The sequence below is a fragment of the Pongo pygmaeus genome, chromosome 5 (assembly GCF_028885625.2).
Source record: "Pongo pygmaeus isolate AG05252 chromosome 5, NHGRI_mPonPyg2-v2.0_pri, whole genome shotgun sequence".
Taxonomy (NCBI): Eukaryota; Metazoa; Chordata; class Mammalia; order Primates; family Hominidae; genus Pongo; species Pongo pygmaeus.
This window is the reverse complement of record NC_072378.2, coordinates 151,930,621-151,952,856: the sequence shown is the minus strand read 5'-3', so window position 1 is coordinate 151,952,856 and position 22,236 is coordinate 151,930,621. Positions and strand designations below refer to the sequence as shown.

The 22,236-nt window shown below is 42.6% G+C and overlaps 2 protein-coding genes across 7 annotated transcripts in view; one reads left to right on the top strand and one right to left on the bottom strand.

Annotated features, from left to right (window-relative positions):
* Positions 1-1,125: 1,125 nt before the first annotated feature.
* On the bottom strand, positions 1,126-20,365 carry ARMT1 (acidic residue methyltransferase 1). Its single transcript, XM_054490742.2, has 5 exons — positions 20,029-20,365; positions 15,812-15,917; positions 12,872-13,116; positions 6,888-7,053; positions 1,126-2,870 (listed from the first exon to the last, which is right to left on the bottom strand). Exons 1-5 carry the CDS (start codon positions 20,067-20,069, stop codon positions 2,103-2,105), a joined length of 1,326 nt encoding a protein of 441 aa, XP_054346717.2. The 5' UTR covers positions 20,070-20,365; the 3' UTR covers positions 1,126-2,102.
* The window catches only part of RMND1 (required for meiotic nuclear division 1 homolog), a 49,156-nt gene continuing 47,223 nt past the window's right edge, over positions 20,304-22,236 (top strand). For 2 of the 6 annotated variants that reach the window (XM_063667117.1, XM_054490740.2), the window contains exon 1: positions 20,452-20,597. The gene's annotated coding sequence lies outside the window, so the exon portion shown is untranslated. Of the gene's footprint in view, positions 20,598-21,231; positions 21,269-22,236 lie in introns of all 6 variants that reach the window. The other 4 variants (XM_054490738.2, XM_063667118.1, XM_054490737.2 and 1 more) reach the window with 4 other exon arrangements.

The following is a 22,236-nucleotide window of genomic DNA, read 5'->3' as shown; positions in this document are numbered from 1 at the left end:
GCCAGGTGCGGTGGCTCACGCCTGTAATCCCAGCACTTTGGGAGGTCAAGGCGGGCAGATCACGAGGTCAGGAGATCGAGACCATCCTGGCCAACATGGTGAAACCCCATCTCTACCAAAACTACAAAAATTAGCTGGGGTGGTGGCCTGCACCTGTAATCCCAGCTACTCGGGAGGCTGAGGCAGGAGAACCACTTGAACCTGGGAGGCGGAGATTGCAGTGAGCTGAGATTGTGCCACTGGACTCCAGCCTGGCAACAGAGTGAGACTCCGTCTCCAAAAAAAAAAAAAAAATCAATTGGTGAGGCTGGGCACGGCGGCGTTGCATATAATCTTAGCACTTTGGGAGGCTGAAGCCAATAGTTTGAGACCAGCTCTGGGCAACACAGTGAGACCTCATCGCTACAAAATAAAAAAAATTAGCTGGGCATGGTGGCACACACCCATATTTCCAGCTACTGAAGAGGCTGGGGTGAGAGGATCGCCTAAGTCTGGGAGGTCAAGACTGCAGTGAGCTGTGATCATGCCACTGCACTCCAGCCAGGGAAACAGGGCGAGACCCTGTCTTAAAAACAAAACAACACTAAATTAACATTAAAACTTAAAAATCAACTGGTGAAAACATAGGTAGGCCCTTCCTCCTGCTAAGCATTAAAAAAAAATTCCACCTTGACCTGACTTCCTCTTCCTCAGTGCCACCCTTCTCGCACTAGTTTGCTTCCTTGCTCTTTTTCATGGGGGAGTGGGGGTGCTGAACTACTTCCAGTGCTGGAGCCCACACGGTGGCTTCATGAAGTCAACCTAAATATACAACTGTGTTTCTAAATGATGTCAAATGCCTACAAATAATTCTAATATGGAAGCATTTTACAAACACTCTTTAAAACAGGCACACATGTGGATAAAGAAACACAGTAGATTCAAAATGTACAGCCATTTATATAAACATTTTGCAAAAATCTTTTTTAATACTTAGCAAGAGCATAGACTAATAACCTTTATAAATGATATTTAATAACTGCTTTTGGCAACATCTAGAATACATATTATGTTTCTTTTTATATAAATCTCATTTTTATTCTTCCTTTCTTGACTTTTCCCCACTGGAAAATAAAACCAATGAGATTTTCAGTACAATTCATTTTATTATTTTAGTGCAACAAAACATTTCCAGATTTATTTCCAATTTCAGTTTCAAAACAAACTGACCTGAAATTTTTAGTATTTAGTATCTGTGACAATGACCAATAAAATGTGTAAGAATATAAAAAATAAATTCATTCATTGTTGGTAGTACTCCAAATTCAATGTGTAAGAACCTTTTCTATCTAAAGCATTTTCCTAAAACTGCAAACTAAAAATCTGTTTATTTAAAACATTTATGTGGTAAAATAATCTCATTTGACTATGGATATCATAAATAGAATATAAAAGATATTACATTTCTTCAAATACCATTTGTTTCACTGTGTTCAATTTTGAGTTTCCTAACAATCAAAATACAAAGGCGTGCAAATGAAACAAGCTATTGAAATGAAATAAAATTCAAGGAGAATAAAAGTTAGAATTAACTTATGAGGTAACTTTTATGTAAGCAAACATCACAGTTTTAAGAAATGCCTCTCTTTACAAAGAGTCATTAAGATGTGCATTTTCATAGAGCTATTATTTCAAGAGCCCAAAATCAAGCAAAATAAAATCCCATGCTTCCTGGAATATTAAATACCATGCAGTGTACGATTTAAGAAAAGAACAGGGTTAACTAACTAAAAGCAGAACTCACTTATTTTTTGCTTCCTAGCCAATTAAAAATAAGTTCATTAAAAGCACTTGAAATTATGTATTTAACCTGAAAAAAAGTTGCTAAAATTCCAATATAAATGTAAATATCTCTAACTTGTTTAACCCAGCTATCCCCAAAACAGTATAGTGGGGCAAAATGTTCAAAAGAAAAATCATCCAGTGCACGTAGATGGGCACCAAGAAGCTAAGCTTCCCAGAGCGCATACAGAGCCACCAGGCGACTCAATTCACACGCTTTTTCTGGGGATGAAAAGGTGCTCATTAGATCTTTCTATGCAACTGAGAGCTCCTAAATCAAGTCAAAGGGGACCATCGTACTGAAATATTCCATATTTTCCAGTGGTCCACCAGCTGGGCTCAGAGGCCAGGAGCTGTTCCCCTTGCCCAGGCTGCAGACCAACCTGAATTTCAGCTTTTATTGTTCTTATGGTACAGAGGGGTGCAGGATGGAAGCCATTCAGAGCCTGATGAAATGGAACAGAAAACTCCCATTTTCTGTCACCTGTCAACTTCCTGTAATTCAAATCACCCTTGAATAAAATTAAATGTGCCTTCTGTAGTTCAGCATATAAGTCGGGTGCAACCTGAGGCATTGCACAGTACTCATGAGGCAGAGTCCAAAATATATGATTGTGGTAAACCCATTTACCCATTTTAATATACTCTTCCCAGTCGGCCCCACACTTGGACATCCACTTATGATTACTACTTTTTACTTGTTCAATTAACCAATTAAAATCATGTATAGTAGTATCAGAAACAAACCATGGAATTGTTTTTCCATAAAAATGAACTTCAGTAGCCAGTTCAGAGGACAACAAGAAGTTGGCTAATACTAAATCTGTAACAAGCTCAAATCCAGAATTATCGAGAACAATATACACTCTAGTAACAGAAGCTTTTTCTCTTGTTTTCTTGCAATTGCTAAGCAATGACCAAAGATGTTCCATATCATTCAATAAAATAAAAGGTTTTAGGTCTTCCAATGAATTTAGTACATCGGTATTCTGAGAACTACTTTCTCCACCTGAGAGAGACAGATCACACTTATTTCCCCACAGTGAAATCTGAAAAAGAAAAAGTACAAAATATTCACCCTTCTTCTGAATAGCCAACAAAACTCCATTATGTAGCGGGGTGGGGAGACATTGCTAAAAAACTATTAAATATCTACAAAACTCTTTACATGCCCATCGAATCTATACTTTCTCTAACAACGCACAAACATTATTTCACATGATGCTGTATTAACAAGATAAAACTGAAATTTTTAATTCATCAGCATGTAATGGACTAAAAAAACTGGTTTCAATTATTTTAGCACTCACATTGTTTATTCAGAATAAAAGCTTTTGCAGCTTGCAGATATTAGAACATCATCGGATGCGTGAAGAGAGGCTCAAAGTTGCCCATATAATCCAGAGTCAAGAGAAAAAATAAAAGTTTATTTTTTCCTCCTTGCCCCTGCAGAACTGTCCAGTTTCTTTGACTAATTGCATAACCTTAGGACATGACACCTCTCTGGGATTTGGTTCTCTCATTTGTAAAATTTAAAAAATTGAACAAGGTGATATCTAAAGACGCTAATTTTTAAACAAGGTCATGTTAACTAAAGACCCACTGTAATCAATTATCTTATTAAGCTTTAAATTGAATCAATACTCAATTACATTTTGTAGAAAACAGTATGTAGGCCTATTTTTTTTTAAGCCATAAAATTACATGTTTAGGACTTCCAGCTCGACCTCGGTTCAAACTCAGCATCTTCAGTTTATGATCATCAACAAATTACTTAAGCTCTCTAAGGCTCGAGTCCTGCAACTGAAAAATGAGATACCACTACTTACCTCACAGAATTATTGTGAGAATTGATATAATGTATGTAAATAATGTACCCAATACCTGGCATATAGAAGTACTCAATAAACACCAGCCAAAACAGACTCTACTCTCATTTGTGATTTTTTTTTTAATAAAGATGGGGTCTCACTATGTTGACCAGGCTAATTTCCATCTCCTGACCTCAAGCAATCCTCCTGCCGTGGCCTCCCAAAATGCTGAGATTATAAGCATGAGCCACCTTGTCAGGCCCTCATTTGTGATTTAAAATAAGGAGAATGCATGTTCCAACCAATAGGGTTTTCGTTTTTTTTTGAGATAGAGTCTCCCTCTGTCACCCAGGCTGGAGTGCGGTAGTGCGATCTTGGCTTGCTGCAACCTCTGCCATCCAGGTTCAAGCAGTTCTCCTGCCTCAGCCTCCCAAGTAGCTGGGATTACAAGCGTATACCACCACACTCAGCTAATTTTTATATTTTTAGTAGATATGGTGTTTTGCCATGGTGGACAGGCTGATCTCAAACTCCTGACCTCAAGTGATGTGATCGCCTTACCCTCCCAAAGTGCTGGGATTACAGGCGAATAGTATTATTTATTTTTATTTTTATTTATTTTTTGAGATGGAGTCTCGCTCTGTCACTCAGGCTGGAGTGCAGTGGCATGATCTCGGCTCACTGCAACCTCCGCCTCCCGGATTCAAGCTGTTCTCCTGCCTCAGCCTCCCAAGTAGCTGGGATTACAGGCGCCCACCACCACGCCCAGCTAATTTTTTGTATTTTTAGTAGAGACGGGGTTTCACCATGTTAGCCAGGCTGGTCTCAAACTCCTGGCCTCAGGTGATCTGCCTACGTCGGCCTCCCAAAGTGCTGGGATTACAGGTGTGAGCCACCATGCCAGGCCGAACAGTATTATTTTAAAAAGAGATAAATGAATAAATTTTTTTAAAAAATAAGGTCCAAGGTCACTTTTTTCTAGAGTTTCCTGAAGAAATCCATACAATGGCGTCCACAATGGCCTTCAGCGACTGAGAGCAGGTTCTGTGCTAGCCTCCTGCACTTTCCCTTCACACCGTCTTCCAGTTTGTAATGACATAGCTCTTTGTGCGCTTACTTGATTGTCTATATTCCCTCAAGATTACAAGTTTTGATAGGGAAGATCAGCCTGTTTTTGTTTTACCACTACATGCCCAGCACCTAGAATGGCACTTGACATAGTAGCCCCAGAAATGTGTGTGTGGACAGTGGGACAGTGCTATGACTTTTGAAAGAGATCAACATTCTCTGAAAACTAGAATGTTTTCAAGCTTCGCTTGAGACGTTAACCTGTTGCTCACTGCAGACACCAAGTGGAGGCAACTCTGGCCCCCTTCACTTGGGAGCACAGTGACAGTGTGAAGAAGTTGTTAGCCAAATCAGATGACAGAAAATAGATGCATGCTCATTCTTCTTCACAGTTTATTATACTTATGGGACAAAGAACACACTCAAAGATGATTCCCTGAAAGAATGGGCTAGCTAGGAGTCAAGAACTAGCATGCCACTCTTTTTTTTTTTTTTTTTTTAATTTCAAGGCTAAACATAAGGCAGAGTTAAGAGGAAAAAACAAAAAACAAGGTTTATTAGTTAACAACGTCCTGGGCCAGGCAAGGTGGCTCATGCCTATAATCCCAGCACTTTGGGAGGCCAAGGCAGGCGGATCAGCTGAGGTCAGGAGTTCAAGACTAGCCTGGCCAACATGGCGAAACCTGGTCTCTACTAAAAATACAAAAATTAGCCAGGTGTGGTGGCATACGCCTGTAATCCCAGCTACTCAGGAGGCTGAGGCAGGAGAATCGCTTAAATCCGGGAGACGGAGGTTGCAGTGAGCTGAGATCACGCCACTGCACTCCAACCTGGGCGACAGAGCGAGACTCTGTTTCAAAAAACAAAACAAAACAATGTCCTGACAATTTTTGTTTTGAACTCAAAATACGCCTTTATTTGTGATTTTGCTTGCCCTCGAAGTCTCACCAGGGCTTTGTCGCCACGTATAATCTGTCAGCAAGTTCTGTAGCTTCTATGTTCAAAGAACACCCAGGCTCTGGTGATGTCACTAACTCTTATACTACCAACTTGGCCCCAACCTCCCTCCCCAAGTTATTTTCAGACCAGCTCTCCCCATTTCCACCTTCGGCTCCTGAAGTCTATTCTCAGAAACATTCCTTGAAATAGTCAAATAGCATTACCTCCCTGTTCAAAACCCTCTGATGGCTTCTGTTTCACTTTTAGTAAAAATTTATTTAATACAAGCCGTTCTGTGTCCCTTCCACCCCGCTACCTCTCGTTAACTACAGGGTTTCCTTGCAGTTTTTCTCACCTCTCCATGTACTCCGCACACATGCACCTGACTTAACTCCTTCCCTGCCTTCAGGTGTGTGGCCTCAGCCTCCACGGACCCTTCCCTGGCAGCCCTGATCCCTTCCCCAACATTCCCAATGCCCTTTTCCTGCTTTATTTCTCTTCATAGCACTTTCTAACATTTGTTTTTGAAAGTCTTCCTCACGTTTTCTGGAAAATGTGAGGACTGGGGTTACTGCTATGTACCACACGTTTCCTAATAGTTCTGATTCTAATAATGTGTTGTAAATTTCAGGATGTTTGCATGAATTAAAAACTAAACTGAATACAAGATAAACAAAGAAATGTAATGAAACTGTATTAATGGGCCAACTGAATACCCGAGTATTATCACCTACTGATGCTAACAGCAGGCTGTATCCCAGGCTCTGTGCTCAGCACTTCACATGCAAGAATCTAGTTGAATTCTCACATCAAATTACACAGTATACATTATCCTCATTGAACAGAGGAGGAAACTGAGGCCCAGAGAAATTAAGTGACAGGCCTCAGGTCCAAACACAAATTAGCCACAGAGCCAACATACACCCAAGTCAGCTGGGAGACGAAATTACTATTAAGTATTCTTTCAAGCATGACAAAAGCTAAGCAAATTACTATGAAGTATTCTCTCAAGTATGACAGAATCTAGGAAGTCAGATAACTTCTTTGCTACTAAAATCATAGCCAGTGAGAGCAGAAAAAGATTTCAAACCCATTTCTAGAAATTAAATGGATTTTCATCTCTTAACACCATTAGATAAAAAATCATCAATTATAGCAAAGAAAAATATTTACATGCTTTGTTAACTGTATAGCAGTTTATTTGCTGTTTAAATAAAACATACTCAGAAGATTAATGATCACATTTACCTGCAGAAGTTCAAAAAACTCATCTTTCAGCTGATTTTCATCTAGATCTTCAATAGTTCTTATCAATTGTTGCAGGTGAGTACATAAAGCAATGATAGATTCCTGTGACTCATAGAAATTTTGCTCTTTTGATTCTTTAAATACATCAAAGTAATCGATTGGTGGACTAAAGCAGGAGAAAAACAAAGTGAAACATTTAAGTCTGTACATTTGGATAACTGCAGTTCTTGAAAGAAAATAGCACCATACAGTCTCAATAATTAGTGCTAACAGAAACTAGATATAACATTTATCTAATTGACTAACTAGAAAAACTTAACACTAAATAATCAAATTACACAAAAATCTCTCAAACTCATTTTAATTGTCAAAAGTTCCCAAATCAAGTATTTTTCTGGAAATATTAAATAGTGATAGTGACTATGCTCATAATTATCTACCTAGCAGGGATTCCAGGGCACAAGAAGGAGAAAGATCAATTTCAAGACAACTGCTTTAGTTCAACAAACAGTTTTTAAGCACCCGATGTGGCAGAGTTCTAGTAACAAATGTATAGAATATAAACAGAATATTTGAATACAATGCAGCAATCATTAACAGAATGAAACACAGAGTATGATGGAAACACAAGGAGTACTTAAGATAAATCAGACAATACTATTGTAAGTTTTAGAAGAATGATAATTTTTTATCACTAATATTTAGGTATTTTTGGGCAACTTTAACCAAAGGTGATGTATGTGGCATGGCTACACCTTCATGTTTTCCAATTAGAGGTTAAATCATATTATATTGGCCTAAGAAAATCATAACTAAGAAGATATAAATACTAATATAATAATCTTTACTGAATTGAATATAAAAGACATTCAGATTATTGGGTCTTCCAAATTAGCTACTTTTTCCATGGGTCATTCATGTTAGGGTAAAAACAATCTAACACTGATGTAATCGGCTTGATTTGTTTTGTTTTTTTAAATAACATACCAGTATTTAAACATCCGAATGATGGCTGCCTCCTTCCAGCCAGTCAGTCACCTCAGGAAGCTACACCCTTATTCCAAGGGCGCTGCCACTGCTCAGAGCACTTTTCGAATTCCTCTTTTGGAATTTTCTTCAGAACCTACGGCACATCATTAAACCTCCTGTCGGTGATCACATATCTTCATCCTTTGGAGTCAATTTATTTTTGGAAACAGCCAAAAGTCACTCGGAGTGATTTCAGTAGAATGAGGTGTGTGATCAAATTGGATAAAAACTTTTTTTTTAATCAAAAATGAGTAACTGAAAATACAGGAAGACTAATTTTCATTTTGAGGCATGTAAACTGGCTCTGAAAGAAGTTCCAAATAATTCAAAGATGGTTTTAGCAATGGCAGCACCACTGAAATCAATCAGTCTCTCAAAGTGACTTAAAAGGATAAAAATCATTCGGATGCACAGACTCAATCCGGCCCACCACCTGTTTTGTCTGACTCACATGCTAAGAGTGGTTTTTATATTTTTGAATGGCTGAAAACAAAGTGAAAGAAAAGTAGTATTTTGTAACACATGAAATTCAAATTTCAGTGTCCACTGAATAAAGTTTCTTTAGAACACAGCCATGCTCATTCTTACATATTATTTAAGGCTGCTTTCACACTACAATGGCAGGTTCAGCAGCTGCAACAGAGACCACATGGCCCCTATGCCTAAAAGATTTACTACCTGGCCCTTTACAAAAAGTTCTAATAAAACATGTTCTAATGTTTTATTAACAAACCATTCATTAAAGTCACATCTCATATTAAGAATGAGCCTTATTTCTTGTATTTAAGAGAGTAAACTCACATAACTATATATAAATTCTCATTTTAGAATGTTTTCTATTTTAGAATCTACTAAAGCTGTGTATGTACACACACTATGACCCAGTGATTCACTTCTAGGGATATACCCAACAGATGTATTCATACATATGTTCAGCAAAAAAGTGTCAGAATGTTTATAGCAGCATTCGTTCCTAACAACTCCAAACTGAAAAGTACTCAAATATCCATCACAACGAAGTAAACAGATTGTAATATGCTCATATAACGCAATATTATAAAACAATGAGAATGAATGATCTATAATTATATTGTAACATATGGATGAGTCTCACAAACATAAAAATGAGTGAAAGAAGCCAGACACAAAACTATACACTGTATCATTTCATTTCAGTAAAGTCAAAAAACAGGCAAAACTAACACAGGTCACAACGATGGTTATCCTTGAGGGGTAATGATGGCAGTGACTGGAAGGGGACTCAAAGTGGACTTCTGGCGTCTGTAAGGTTCTGTCTCTTGATCTGGGCACTGGGTACACAAGCATGTTCTCGAACACATAAGGCATGCGCATTTTTCTATATGTATATTACACTTTATTAAAAAGTTTTTTAAAAATCTAATATTTTCTCTGTACTTTCATCTTTCAATATCTGAAGTGTATTTACCTAATATGTTTAAATTTCACATATGGCTAAAACTTTGAATCTTAATTTAGACTGGCAGACTATCGAAGCATGTTTCAGTGTAAAATAGTAAAATCAATATAAACATGTCTTTTATAAAAGCTGGTCAGTTTGGAGTTGCCATTGACCTAGGATAGGGATCCCCCATAGAAGAACCTAAAAATTGACATTTAAGAATTACTTCAGTGCTAGCTCCATTGTAAGATGGCTCTTTATCTGCCACAGAAACCGCTTTGGGAAGAATTCTACATCCGTGACTGTGCAACATTCTAGTTTCTTGAACTTAAAGTTTCATGTTCCCTCTATCCCATTTAACAATCTGTTCGCTGAACCAGTGGATATCATCACTCCCTGAGCTTCCGAAAGAAAAACTGATACCCAGGCCCCACCCCAGATAAATTAAGCAATTTGTATTTATTCCAACATAATAATCTAAAACTATGTGGGGTTTTTTTGAGACGGAGTTTCGCTCGTCGCCCAGGCTGGAGTACAATGGCACGATCTCAGCTCACTGCAACCTCCACCTCCTGGGTTCAAGTGATTCTCCTGCCTCAGCCTCCCGAGTAGCTAGGATTACAGGTGCCCATCACCATGCCCGACTAATTTTTGTATTTTTAGCAGAGACAGGGTTTCACCATGTTGGCCAGGCTGGTCTCAAACTCCTGACCTCAGGAGATCCACCTGCCTTGGCCTCCCAAAGTGCTGAGATCACAGGTGTGAGCCACTGTGCCTGGCCTAAAAATATGCATTTTTGAAGCCATCTTCCTTTTCCCCAACTGGGTCATAAATGTGCAGCCAGGTTTGTGAAAATCTGCTCTAGGTATTTTTAGTCTCTGAACCTCATCAACCTCTAAAATCAAACTCAGAAACAGCATTCCTCTTGCCTTAAACACACAAACTCCACCAACCCCGCACAAGATGCCACCCAGTCTTTCAACACTTTGGCAGCTTTGGCTCATACCACAGATATTTTTCAAAACTATGAAACCATCACCCTGAATTTCAGACTACTCTCAGTCCTTGACAGGCATCTAAATCTACTATTTGGGAAGAATGGTTGAATAAGGACACTAATCTGATTCACAGAGACCAGGCTGAAATCCTGGTTCCACCACCTACTAGCCACGTCACCTTGGGCATGTTAGAAATCTCTCTGAACCTCAGTCACCTCAACTGTAAAATGGACACCGTAACAACGCCTACATTTCACTGGGTTGCGCAGTCACTAGAACATTGCTAGTTACTGACAGCTCCTTACATCTTCTGCTGGGTTGCCTTCTCCGTGCCAAGCAGTGCACCAGAGTTTTTTGTTTTTTGAGACAGTCTTGCTCTTTTTGCCCAGGCTGGAGTGCAGTGGTGTGATCTTGGCTCACTGCAACCTCTGCCTCCTGGGTTCAAGTGATTCTCCTGCCTCAGCCTCCTAAGTAGCTGGGACTACAGGCGCGCACCACCACGCCCAGCTAATTTTTGTATTTTTAGTAGAGACGGGGTTTCAGCATGTTGGCCAGGATGGTCTTGGGCTCTTGACCTCCTGATCCACCCGCCTCGGCCTCCCAAAGTGCTGGGATTACAGGTGTGAGCCACCGCATCCGGCCTGCACCAGAGTTTTAATAGTGTATTTTGCTTTTAGATCAGAAGTTCTAAAACCTATCAGAAAAAACAACAAATTGTGATATGAAAAAAAATATATAGGCTGGGCGTGGTGGCTCATGCCTGTAATCCCAGCACTTTGGGAGGACAAGGCGGGCAGATCACCTGAGGTCAGGAGTTCGAGGTCAGGAGTTCAAGGCCAGCCTGGCCAACATAATGAAACCCCATCTCTACTAAAAATACAAAAACAAAAAAAAGTTAGCCAGGCATGGTGGGGGGTGCCTGTAATCCCAGCTACTCAGGAGGCTGAGGCAGGAGAACTGCTTGAACCCGGAAGGCAGAGGTTGTAGTAAGCCAAGATTGCGCCACTGTACTCCAGCCTGGGCGACAGAGCGAGACTCCATCTTAAACAAACAAACAACAAGAACAACAACAACAAAAATATATATATATGTGTGTGTGTAAGATTAAGACAAAAAAGCTAATGAACAGATTTTAAAGTTTCATATGTTTCCCAAAATAATTTTATTTTACAATTAGTGCTGACTTGATAGATCACTTTACATTGTCCTATGCTATGTTTAGGAACAGATACCAAAGGATTCCTCTTAACAAACCTGTATTTTTGGAACCTGTGCTTATTAAGGATAATCCAATAATCCCCATTAACTTTTCTTTGGCACTATAAATAACAGTTTTTTGTTTTTTGGTTTTTTTAAACAGTCTCGCTCTGTCGCCCAGGCTAGAGTGCGGTGGTGTAATCTCGGCTACTGCAACCTCCGCCTCCCAGGTTCAAGTGATTCTCCTGCCTCAGCCTCCCAAGTAGCTGGGACTACAGGCATGTGCCACCACACCTGGGTAATTTTATATTTTTTGTAGAGACGGGGTTTCGCCACATTCACCAGGCTGGTCTCAAATTCCTGACCTCGAGTGATCCACCTGCCTTAGCCTCCCAAAGTGTTGGGATTCCAGGCATGAGCCACCACGCCTGGTCTAAAAACTAGTTCTCTATCAGATGTTTTCCTAGTAAAAATTAAATAATATAAACAAGCCTATAAAAAGTTACTTTGAAACATGTGTACTTCTAAAATCTTTTTCTAAACTAGCCTTTTTTAAAAAATGATTAAAGATTAAGACTGTAATACAATAGTATGATTCACTGTTCTCATGACTCCTTAAACCAAATAAGTTGTAACATGTTTATTATCTATTTTAATAAACAAAACATATGCTTACGTTGTCCCATCCTGTATGTAACTGTTTCAAATTAACATTTTTTACTCAATAAACAAAACTTCTTTTATTCTAGAAGTCTTTATTAGAATCTTTAATTAATTCACGCTTTATTTATCAATTTTATTGAGACAGAGTTTCACTCCGTTGCTCAGGCTGCAGTGCAGTGGCGCAATTTTGGCACACTGCAACCTCTGCCTCCCAGGTTCAAGCAATTCCCATTCCTCAGCCTCCCAGGTAGCTGGGATTACAGGCCCATGCCACCATGCCTCGCTAATTTTTTTATTTTTAGTAGAGATGAGTTTCGTTATGCTGGCCAAGCTGGTCTCAAACTCCTGACCTCAAGCAATCTGCCCACCTCAGCCTCCCAAAGTGCTGGGATTACAAGCATGAACCTCAGGGCCTGGCCAATTCGTACTTTAGATATTTACTCTTATGTCTATTCTAGGCAAGTAGATTATAATTGCCAAGAATCTGCTAAATTGGTAACAGCTATAGAAATGTCCATCAGTAACATTTGTAGAAATGTCCAACAATGCTATTAAGATTTGCTAAACTCAACCAAATTCAAGCTTCCACTGGTGCTTATTTTTAAACTTATATTTTTACAATTTCAGAAGAAGTATAAATTATCTAAACATTTGCTAGTTGATGATTACACACGTACCTCTGGATAATTGCTTCATGAATTCTTCGATACATGTAACATTCTACCAACAACCACGGTGAGTAGAACCATCTTGATTTTCCATCACTTTCATTTAAAAGACTCTGTTGATATTCTAGGTACTGATTCCATATATCCGTATCAACAAATTTCTCGACCAAGGGGATAAATGGTTTATCTGTTTGCAATTCATTCCGTAATTTAGAAAGGAGAGAGATAGCTTTCTTTTCAGCTTCCACGCCTTCCTGCAAAAATACAAGAAAAATAAATTGTGTGTGTGTGTGTGTCTGTGTCTGTGCAATTCCTCTAGGGTAACATATTTTTACAGACTTAAGAAGAAAAGAAAAATGTTCAAAATTACATTTTATTTCTTTAAACATTACATTTAGAACTTTTAAACTGAAAATCAAAAAACACACACAGATCTCATATGAACATAATCATGCCTTATCTACCTAAGTTCTGGCCTTTCTGTATCTTCGGTGGGATGACCATTACTACAGAGGGAAAGGAACCCCTGCCAGATTTTCCATGTCTTTCATGCTTCCATACATACTCTTCTTTCACCATTGACACCACTAGAAAAGAAACTGTGGCCTTTCTGAGGTTTCTTTTGGTAGCTCAAATTTTTTTTAACTTGTTTTCCACCAAGTTCTAGCTAGGTGAGAGATGAGATATGCTGACAAACAAGGCGCTACAATATTATCTCACATAACAGGCCAATTGGAGTGGGGACAAATGTAATGGGATCAGAATGAAGTGAAAATGACTTGGCACCTCTGGTTTTACATCAGCAAGATTCCTGCCCCATTTAAAAAAAGAATGTAAGCCTAATAAGACACGTATATAATAAAATGTAGAGAATAAACATCAAGCCTGAATATTTTTATAAGATCATTTTTATCATGTTGATATTTAGTCCCTACTTTCAGATCTGTAATTTTCTCAATATAAACATCTCTCCAATCTTTCTTTTGTTCCAAGTAGAATTTATTTTGCTGCTAGAACAAAAGATTGAAGCTTTAGAGACTCTTCAGGTTCAGAAATAGAAGAAAAGAAGTCGTGGCTGACTGTTCTGACAGGAACTCACCCTCCTCCAAATCTCTTCCCTAAAGTCTTAAACTTCAACTCTTTAACTATAAATTCCAACAACTGAGGTTTTACAGGGTGTCAGGCACCCTTTTACAGAAGCATATACCTAAAAAGGCTAATGGATTAATAGTGATGTCACTGCCAGTTTGTTCACTTACTTGAATTGAATTCAAACATTTACTGAACCCTGTATGTGCCTGACACTAACCTCAGGGCCAGAGAAAGATGAATAAAGCCTGGCCCTGTCTCCAAGAGACACATATCTGCCAAACCAGGTAGTCTATGGGGACGGACGTTTGACCACTGAGGTGGGGGACACAGAAAACTGTGTGGCATGGCTCCTTTGGAGATAAGCCTGGCCCTGCTATAGGTGGGGGCTTAGGGAACTAGGAGAACACATGAGGCCCAAGGACAGTGGCCATAGGTATAACAGAGGCATGAAAAAGGGACAGAAAGGCTACCAAAAGCAGACTTTATCTGTGTCAATTTACATCTTGTTCTGTGCCCAGTAGAGTGTGAAATGGGGTAGGGCTGGGGAGACAATAAACTCTGCCTTCAGTCACCTGGTGATTACGGGCATATAGGCGAAGCAGCAATATACTAGGACTTCATTAATTACTACATTTTAGATCACTCTGGTCGAAAAAACTGAAATTACAAAAGCATTATGGGGCCAGGAACAGTGGCTCATGCCTGTAATACCAGCACTTTAGGATGCTGAACTGGGAGAATTGCTGGAATCTAGGAGTTTGAGGCTGCAGTGAGCTATGACTGCACCACTGCACTCTAGCCTAGTAGACAAAACAAGACCCTGTCTCAAAAAACAAAACAACAACAAGAAAAACAAAAGTATTATGGTAATTTGCTTACGTATATGACCAAATACTAAAGTGAACTATCCAAATTTGGCTAAATTATACTTGTGTGATAAAGATATGTTAGCTACCAAAATTATGTTTATGTGATAAACATTAAAACCATTCATCAATAGAATTGTCAGTGTCTAAATTAAGCTGGATTTTAGCAATAAGGAACAACAGGTAATCCCTGTGTTATGCCAGGATTAGTTTCAAACAAGACAATATAAAAGAAGTTGAAAGAAGTAGAACATTACACTCAAACTGCGTATTTGTTATCTTGCTCCATTTCAATTTGGCCGAGGCGAAAAGATCACCAACCATTTCTCTAAATCTGTTTCCAACTCTTAAAAAAAATGTACTGGTGTATGTATGCTCTTTTACAGTCTATTGTGTAATAGAAAGATTACTGAACCTACAAGTTTAAAGACCCATGTGTAACATAACATAGTTATTTGGATTTTTCCTCATCCATTAATTGAATGGACAAAGTGATTTCTAAAGCCCTATTCTGCACTGAATGCTAATGAGTCCCAACTTGAATCAGTACAATGTGTCAATCAATTATAATTCATATCACTGAGCTTTGCATAGCAGCTTGAACTTCCAGGACTCAAGATCTCAAATTAGTAATATAAATACTGCAACTCAAATTAAACTTGAAATTTAAAAAGCTCTTCTAAGCAACTCAATTGCTTAGTCACTTGACTAAGTCAATTGCAAGTCTGTTGCCCAGTCACCAATTACATTGCATATATTAGAAAATACATTCTGAGGTCTAAATAACTGACAGAATTAATTATTGGAACACAATTATTTTCTAAATTGAAGATTGGCTGTTCTATCTTCATTTCAATGTATTACCTTAAAAACAAATAAATACTTGGCCCATCTATGGATTTTTACATTTAAAGGAAAATTGATACCTTGAAGAACTATTTATTTTCTGTTGAGAAATTAACAAAAAATTAAAAGTTAAAACAATTCTTACCTCCCCATGTTTCTCAAAAAATTCACTTTTATGTCGATGCAATGTATCAATAACCTTAGTTAAGATCTGTGGTATTCTGTCTTTAATTGTAAGATATGCAAATGATCTAGAAAAAAGAGTCACATGCAATATATTACTTAGCAGCATCAATACTAGAAGACTGGCTATCTTTTAGTTTCTGGAGCACTTCATGTATATTAAACTCCTCATACAACTATTAAAAGGTAGACAAGTATTGTATGATTACTATATTAAGACATAAGAAAACCTGAGCCCTCCCCCTCCCTTCGGTCTCCCTCTCCTTCTTTCTTTGGTCTCCCTCTGTTGCCGAGGCTGGACTGTACTGCCATGATCTCAGCTCGCTGCAACCTCCCTGCCTCGGGCTCCTGTGGTTCTCCTGCCTCAGCCTGCCGAGTGCCTGGGACTGCAGGCGCGCGCCGCCACGCCTGACTGGTTTTTGTGTTTTTGGTGGAGAAGGGGTTTCGCCGTGTTGACCGGGCTGGTCTCCAGCTCCTGGCCTCGAGTGATCTGCCCGCCTCGGCCTCCCGGGGTGCTGGGATTGCGGACGGAGTCTCGCTCACTCAAATGCTCAACGTTGCCCAGGCTGGAGTGCAGTGGCGTGGTCTCGGCTCGCTACAACCTCCACCTCCCAGCCGCCTGCCTTGGCCTCCCAAAGTGCTAAGATTACAGCCTCTGCCCCGCCTCCACCTCGTCTAGGAAGTGAGGAGCGTCTCTGCCTGGCCGCCCATCGTCTGGGATGTGAGGAGCCCCTCTGCCCGGCCGCCCTGTCTGGTAAGTGAGGAGAGTCTCTGCCCGGCCGCCATCCCGTATAGGAAGTGAGGAGCGCCTCTGCCCGGCCGCCCCGTCTGGGAGGTGAGGAGCGCCTCTGCCCGGCCACCCCGTCTGGGAGGTGAGGAGCGCCTCTGCCCAGCCACCCCGTCTGGGAAGTGAGGAGCGCCTCTGCCCCGCCGCCCAACGTCTGGGAAGTGAGGAGCGCCTCTGCCCGGCCGCCCCGTCTGGGAGGAAGTGAGGAGCGCCTCTGCCTGGCCGCCCCGTCTGGGAAGGGAGGGGCGCCTCTGCCCGGCCGCCACCCCGTCTGGGAGGTGAGGAGCGCCTCTGCCTGGCTGCCCCGTCTGGGAGGTGAGGAGCGCCTCTGCCCGGCCGCCACCCCGTCTGGGAGGAAGTGAGGAGTGCCTCTGCCCCGCCACCCCTTCTGAGAAGTGAGGAGCGCCTCTACCTGGCCGCCCTGTCTGGGAAGCGAGGAGCGCCTCTGCCTGGCCGCCCCGTCTGGGAGGAAGTGAGGAGCGCCTCTGCCCGGCCGCCCCATCTGGGAAGTGAGGAGCGCCTCTACCCGGCCGCCCCGTCTGGGAGGTGAGGAGCGCCTCTGCCCGGCTGCCCTGTCCGGGAAGTGAGGAGCGCCTCTGCCCGGCCGCCACCCCGTCTGGGAGGTGAGGAGCAACTCTGCCCGGCCGCCACCCCGTCTGGGAGGAAGTGAGGAGCGCCTCTGCCCGGCCGCCCCGTCTGGGAAGTGAGGAGCACCTCTGCCCGGCCGCCACCCCGTCTGGGAGGAAGTGAGGAGCGCCTCTGCCCGGCCACCCTGTCTGGGAGGTGAGGAGCGCCTCTGCCCGGCCGCCACCCCGTCTGGGAGGAAGTGAGGAGCGCCTCTGCCCGGCCACCCTGTCTGGGAGGTGAGGAGCGCCTCTGCCCGGCCGCCACCCCGTCTGGGAGGAAGTGAGGAGCGCCTCTGCCCGGCCACCCTGTCTGGGAGGTGAGGAGCGCCTCTGCCCGGCCGCCCCATCTGGGAAGTGAGGAGCGCCTCTACCTGGCCGCCCCGTCTGGGAAGTGAGGAGCGCCTCTGCCCGACCGCCCCGTCTGGGAGGTGAGGAGCACCTCTGCCTGGCGGCCCTGTCTGGGAGGTGAGGAGCGTCTCTGCCCGGCCGCCCCATCTGGGAAGTGAGGAGCGCCTCTTCCTGGCCGCCCTGTCTGGGAAATAAAGAGTGCCTCTGCCCGGCTGCCCCGTCTGGGAAGTGATGAGCGCCTCTGCCTGGCCGCCCCGTCTGGGAGGAGAAATTCTTCTGCCTTGGGATGCTGTTCATCTATGGCCTTTCCCCCAGCCCCGCACTCTCTGAAACGTGCTGTGTCAACTCAGGGTTAAATGGATTAAGGGCGGTGCAAGATGTGCTTTGTTAAACAGATGCTTGAAGGCAGCATGCTCCTTAAGAGTTATCACCACTCCCTAATCTCAAGTACCCAGGGACACAAACACTGCGGAAGGCCACAGGGACCTCTGCCTAGGAAAACCAGAGACCTTTGTTCATGTGTTTATCTGCTGACCTTCTCTCCACTATTATCCTATGACCCTGCCATATATCCCCCTCTCCGAGAAACACCCAAGAATGATCAATAAATACTTAAAAAAAAAAAAAACCTGAAAAATTCTCTGGCATGTCATGGAAGCCAAACCGTCTTGGTGCCTCTAATCCCAGATTCTCCCATGGAGTCTGTTTAATCATTCTTATCTTTCCTATTCTATTGCTTTTATTTTCCTAAATCAGAAACTCGCTTAGCAACGTGATAGGATAGGGAATGGATTAGCTTAGAAATCAAACAGGCTCTTGTCCCAGGTCTACTATCTGCTAAGTCACCTGCTTAGAAAGGTGAATGAAGCAATGCATCTAAAACCACCTAAAGTGTCTAATGTGCTTGAACAACATAAAAAATTAAAGGTACTTATAAGCCTGTTTCTCTCGATTCTGTCTATATTCTAAGTCAATTTTAATTATTTTCAAAAGTTTTCCCCTCCTCTGCCTTCTCTATCTGCACAATGGACTCCTTCCATCCTATTCTGCCCCTAAGCAAATGAAGGCATGCTAGTGTCTCTTCCCAGTCAAAAAATTAGAGATTTTATAGAAGTGTTCAAGAATGAAGTAAGCTGGAGATGAAGAAATTTAAAAATTAAAGATATTCTTGATTTTATTCATACGAAAATCAAGATTTACAGATTATCATTTTATATCATTTCAAGGAAATACATGATTCAGGTAGAAAAAAAGCTTTATTTGGTGGAGAAATTCTGTGCAGTTTTAAATACAAAGCACAGAGCTTAGCTGACTAGTGTTTTTATCTCCGGATCACAGGAGACAATTGTTAAATTACTAGATTGTAACTCGGGTATTTCTTCAAAAGGTTTCCTCAAATGATAGCTATAGAATTTTAAGAAAAAAACTGCAAACACTTTCTGACTCTGTGGTGCTTTCAGTACCACCCAAAACAGTGATTACGTTTTAATGCGCATAATAACTGCGTTGATCGGAATTTAATTTTTAAAAATCATTAATAAAAGAAATCACTAATACCTCAGAGGGTGAGCAGGAACATTAAATCAACTGTCCCTTGAATTTTCCCAGCCAGTAGGTACAGTAAGTCCTTTTTTGAGATTTTACTTTAATTGGAAAGTATTACTGTTTTCCTAACTACTACATTTCCTGAACCTCTGAAGCAAAGTCTCTGGCCAGGACTGGAGTGAGGCCAGAAGCCCTAGGGCGCAAAATTGAAGGAGACACTCTCTATACTTGCATGATCTGAAACAGTGCCTGCTTCAATTTGGGGCCATTGGCGCCACTTTGTTGGCCTCAACCTACTTTCTGCCCAGGTTTATTTTCTTCAAAGTGTTCTCGTCTTTTGCAATATTTTGAAGTAAGGACAAATTTCAAATATAAATTTGGCCATTCAATTTATGCAAATAGATGTTATTTGCACGGTCACCCACAACTTTACCCAAGAATCAGTAACGTGACGACTATAAAGCAAAAAACTACAGACAGTTCCTACTGTGAGATTACGATTTGATCAACAACAAGAAGAAACCCGTTTCTTAATAGCGCTGAGATCCCCAACTCTTCCGGAGAATTTTAACGCCCCCAAAGCGCGTTTATTAAAGTGAATAAATAAAAAGTGACCGCCAGGAACAGACCGCGAAGCTGACCCCTGTCCTGATCCTTACGAGCAGCCGCCGCTGGCAGGCTTCCTCCCCGGGGCCGCCTCCCCTCGCCTCCGAGCCAGTCCGCGAAACCCGCAAAGGCGTCCCGGGAAGCCGCGCCCGGCGGCGGGACTCGAACGCAGCCCACCGGGGAGCGGGAGCCCTCCGCATAGTCCCCACAGGCTCCCGGCGAGGCCCGGCTTTCTGCAAAAGTGGGAAGGAGAAAAGGTAGACTAACCCCACGTCCTGTCCTGAGAGAGACGCCGGGACGACAGCCATCACGTTCCGCGATCCCGGCCGCAAAGCTTGGCTGTTCAACCGCTTCAGAAACAGAAACAGTACCGCCGCGAAGGAGGAGCTGAGAATGGGGGTGGTGTGGCTTTAAAAAAAAAGTGCTTTTGAATAAAGAAACTTTATTTGGTGCCCGATCAAACGGCAAACAGTGGCTCGCTAGAGGACCCAATCTTCCGGGGACGAAGGCGGGGACAGCGGAGGGCGACTAGAGGAGCGGATATGGAAGCGAGCGAAAGCCGGAAGCAGGCAAGGACCGGGAGGTCCCAGGGCCTAGGGAGCGGAAGAGGTCGCGGCGACGCGAGTCACGTGGTCAGACAGTCACGTGGCCCGAGTTTCTTCCGCTAAGCGGGACCAGAGTTCAGTGCGGCTGCGCAGTAGCAGGGGTGGAGGGAGCGCGCTTCCAGGAGATGGGTTGGTTGCAGTAGTGAGAGGCTAGTGGTACGGCCCTTTCCCTGCAGTCCTGTCGAGGAAGCGTGCGTCCCTGGCGCTTCCTTCTTCTCTTCCGGCGGCGAGGTTAGTGTACTGCCTTTCCCTAGCAGCTCGGGTGGTCCGGTTCGGAGGTCTGCGCCCTGGCTCCTGGCCGCCCGGAACGTGTACAGTCACGGGTTACGGCAGTGCGGCTGTGACCCTTTGCCTCTTACCGTGATCTTTGGTCGGCTTAGCTGGGAGTAAAAAGCACCCAGTCAATTAATGAACCCTTTTTTTGAGCCAGTGCACCGCGGTAACTGTAGAAATCGATAAAATAGTTTTGAGTTTGAGGAATTGAACGGCATACTCCCAAAGATGAGCGCCACTTATCTCTTGAATCGTAGCCTAGCTGTAATCGATTTTCTTAATTAGTGTTATTGTTCTCTAAAAGTTGAAATGTGCCCGGAAACTGAGTAACTGCCTTGTATTTCATTTTAAAAATTCGATCGAATGCCTACTATGTGCTGGGCGCTATTGTCAGGAGATATAGTAGGAAAAAACACACAAATCTGTATCCTCAGGGAGCTTCCATTCTGGAGGGAAGACACAAAAATCTTCCTTTTTCTCTTATTTTTATCCTTTAGCGTTGTGTCTCACGTATTGTACTGATTTACCTCGTTTTTGTTTGTCACTCCCAATGCAAGGTTCAAAAGATAGGATTTTTGTCTTTTATTTTCAGCTGTATTGTCAGCAACGAGGACAATACCTGGCACATGGTAAGAACTGAGTTCGTTTGCAGTACGAATTAATAAACTAAAAATTAAAGGTGTGCAAGTGATGTTAAACAATGGAGAAATGCAAAGTGGAGGAAGATAGAGAATGGATGCTGGTTGTGTGTTTTTAATGTAGTGGTTGGGGAAGGCTTCACTGGGTAGAAGACATTTTAGCAAACATCTGAAGGAGGTGAGGGTGTGAGCCTTTCAGATCCCTGGGAGAAGCGAGTAAGGAACAGCAAGTGCAAAGATCCAGAGACCACAATGAGGAGCAAAATAAGCAAAGGAGAGTGCTGTCAGAGTGGTGATAAAGGACAGAGAATGTAGTGCCATGCAGGCCATTTTGAGGGCTTTGGCTTTGTGTGTGTGTGTGTGTGTGTGTGTGTGTGTGTGTGTGTGTGTGTGACGGAATCTCGCACTGTCGCCCAGACTTTAGTGCAGTGGCGCGCGATCTCGGCTCACTGCAACCTCTGCCTCCCGGGTTCAGGCGATTCTTCTGCCTCAGCCTCCCAAGTAACTGGGATTACAGGCGCCCACCACCACGCCCAGCTAATTTTTTTATATTTTTAATAGAGACGAGGTTTCACCATGTTGGCCAGGCTGGTCTCGAACGCCTGACCTTGTGAATCACCCGCCTTGGCCTCCCGAAGTACTGGGGTTACAGGCGTGAGCCACCGCGCCAGGCCCTTTTTTTTTTTTTTCTTTTGAGACAGAGTCTCCCTTTGTTGCTCATTCTGGAGTGCAGTGGCGCAATCTCCGCCTCCCAGGTTCAAGCCATTCTCATGCCTCAGCCTCCCAAGTAGCTGGAATTATAGGCCCATGCCACCATGCCCGGCTAATTTTTGTATTTTTAGTAGACACGGGGTTTCGCCGTGTTGGCCAGGCTGGTCTGGAACTCCTGACCTCAAGTGATCCCTCCCAAAGTGCTGAGATTACAGGCGTGAGCTGCCATGCCTGGTTGGAGGGCTTTG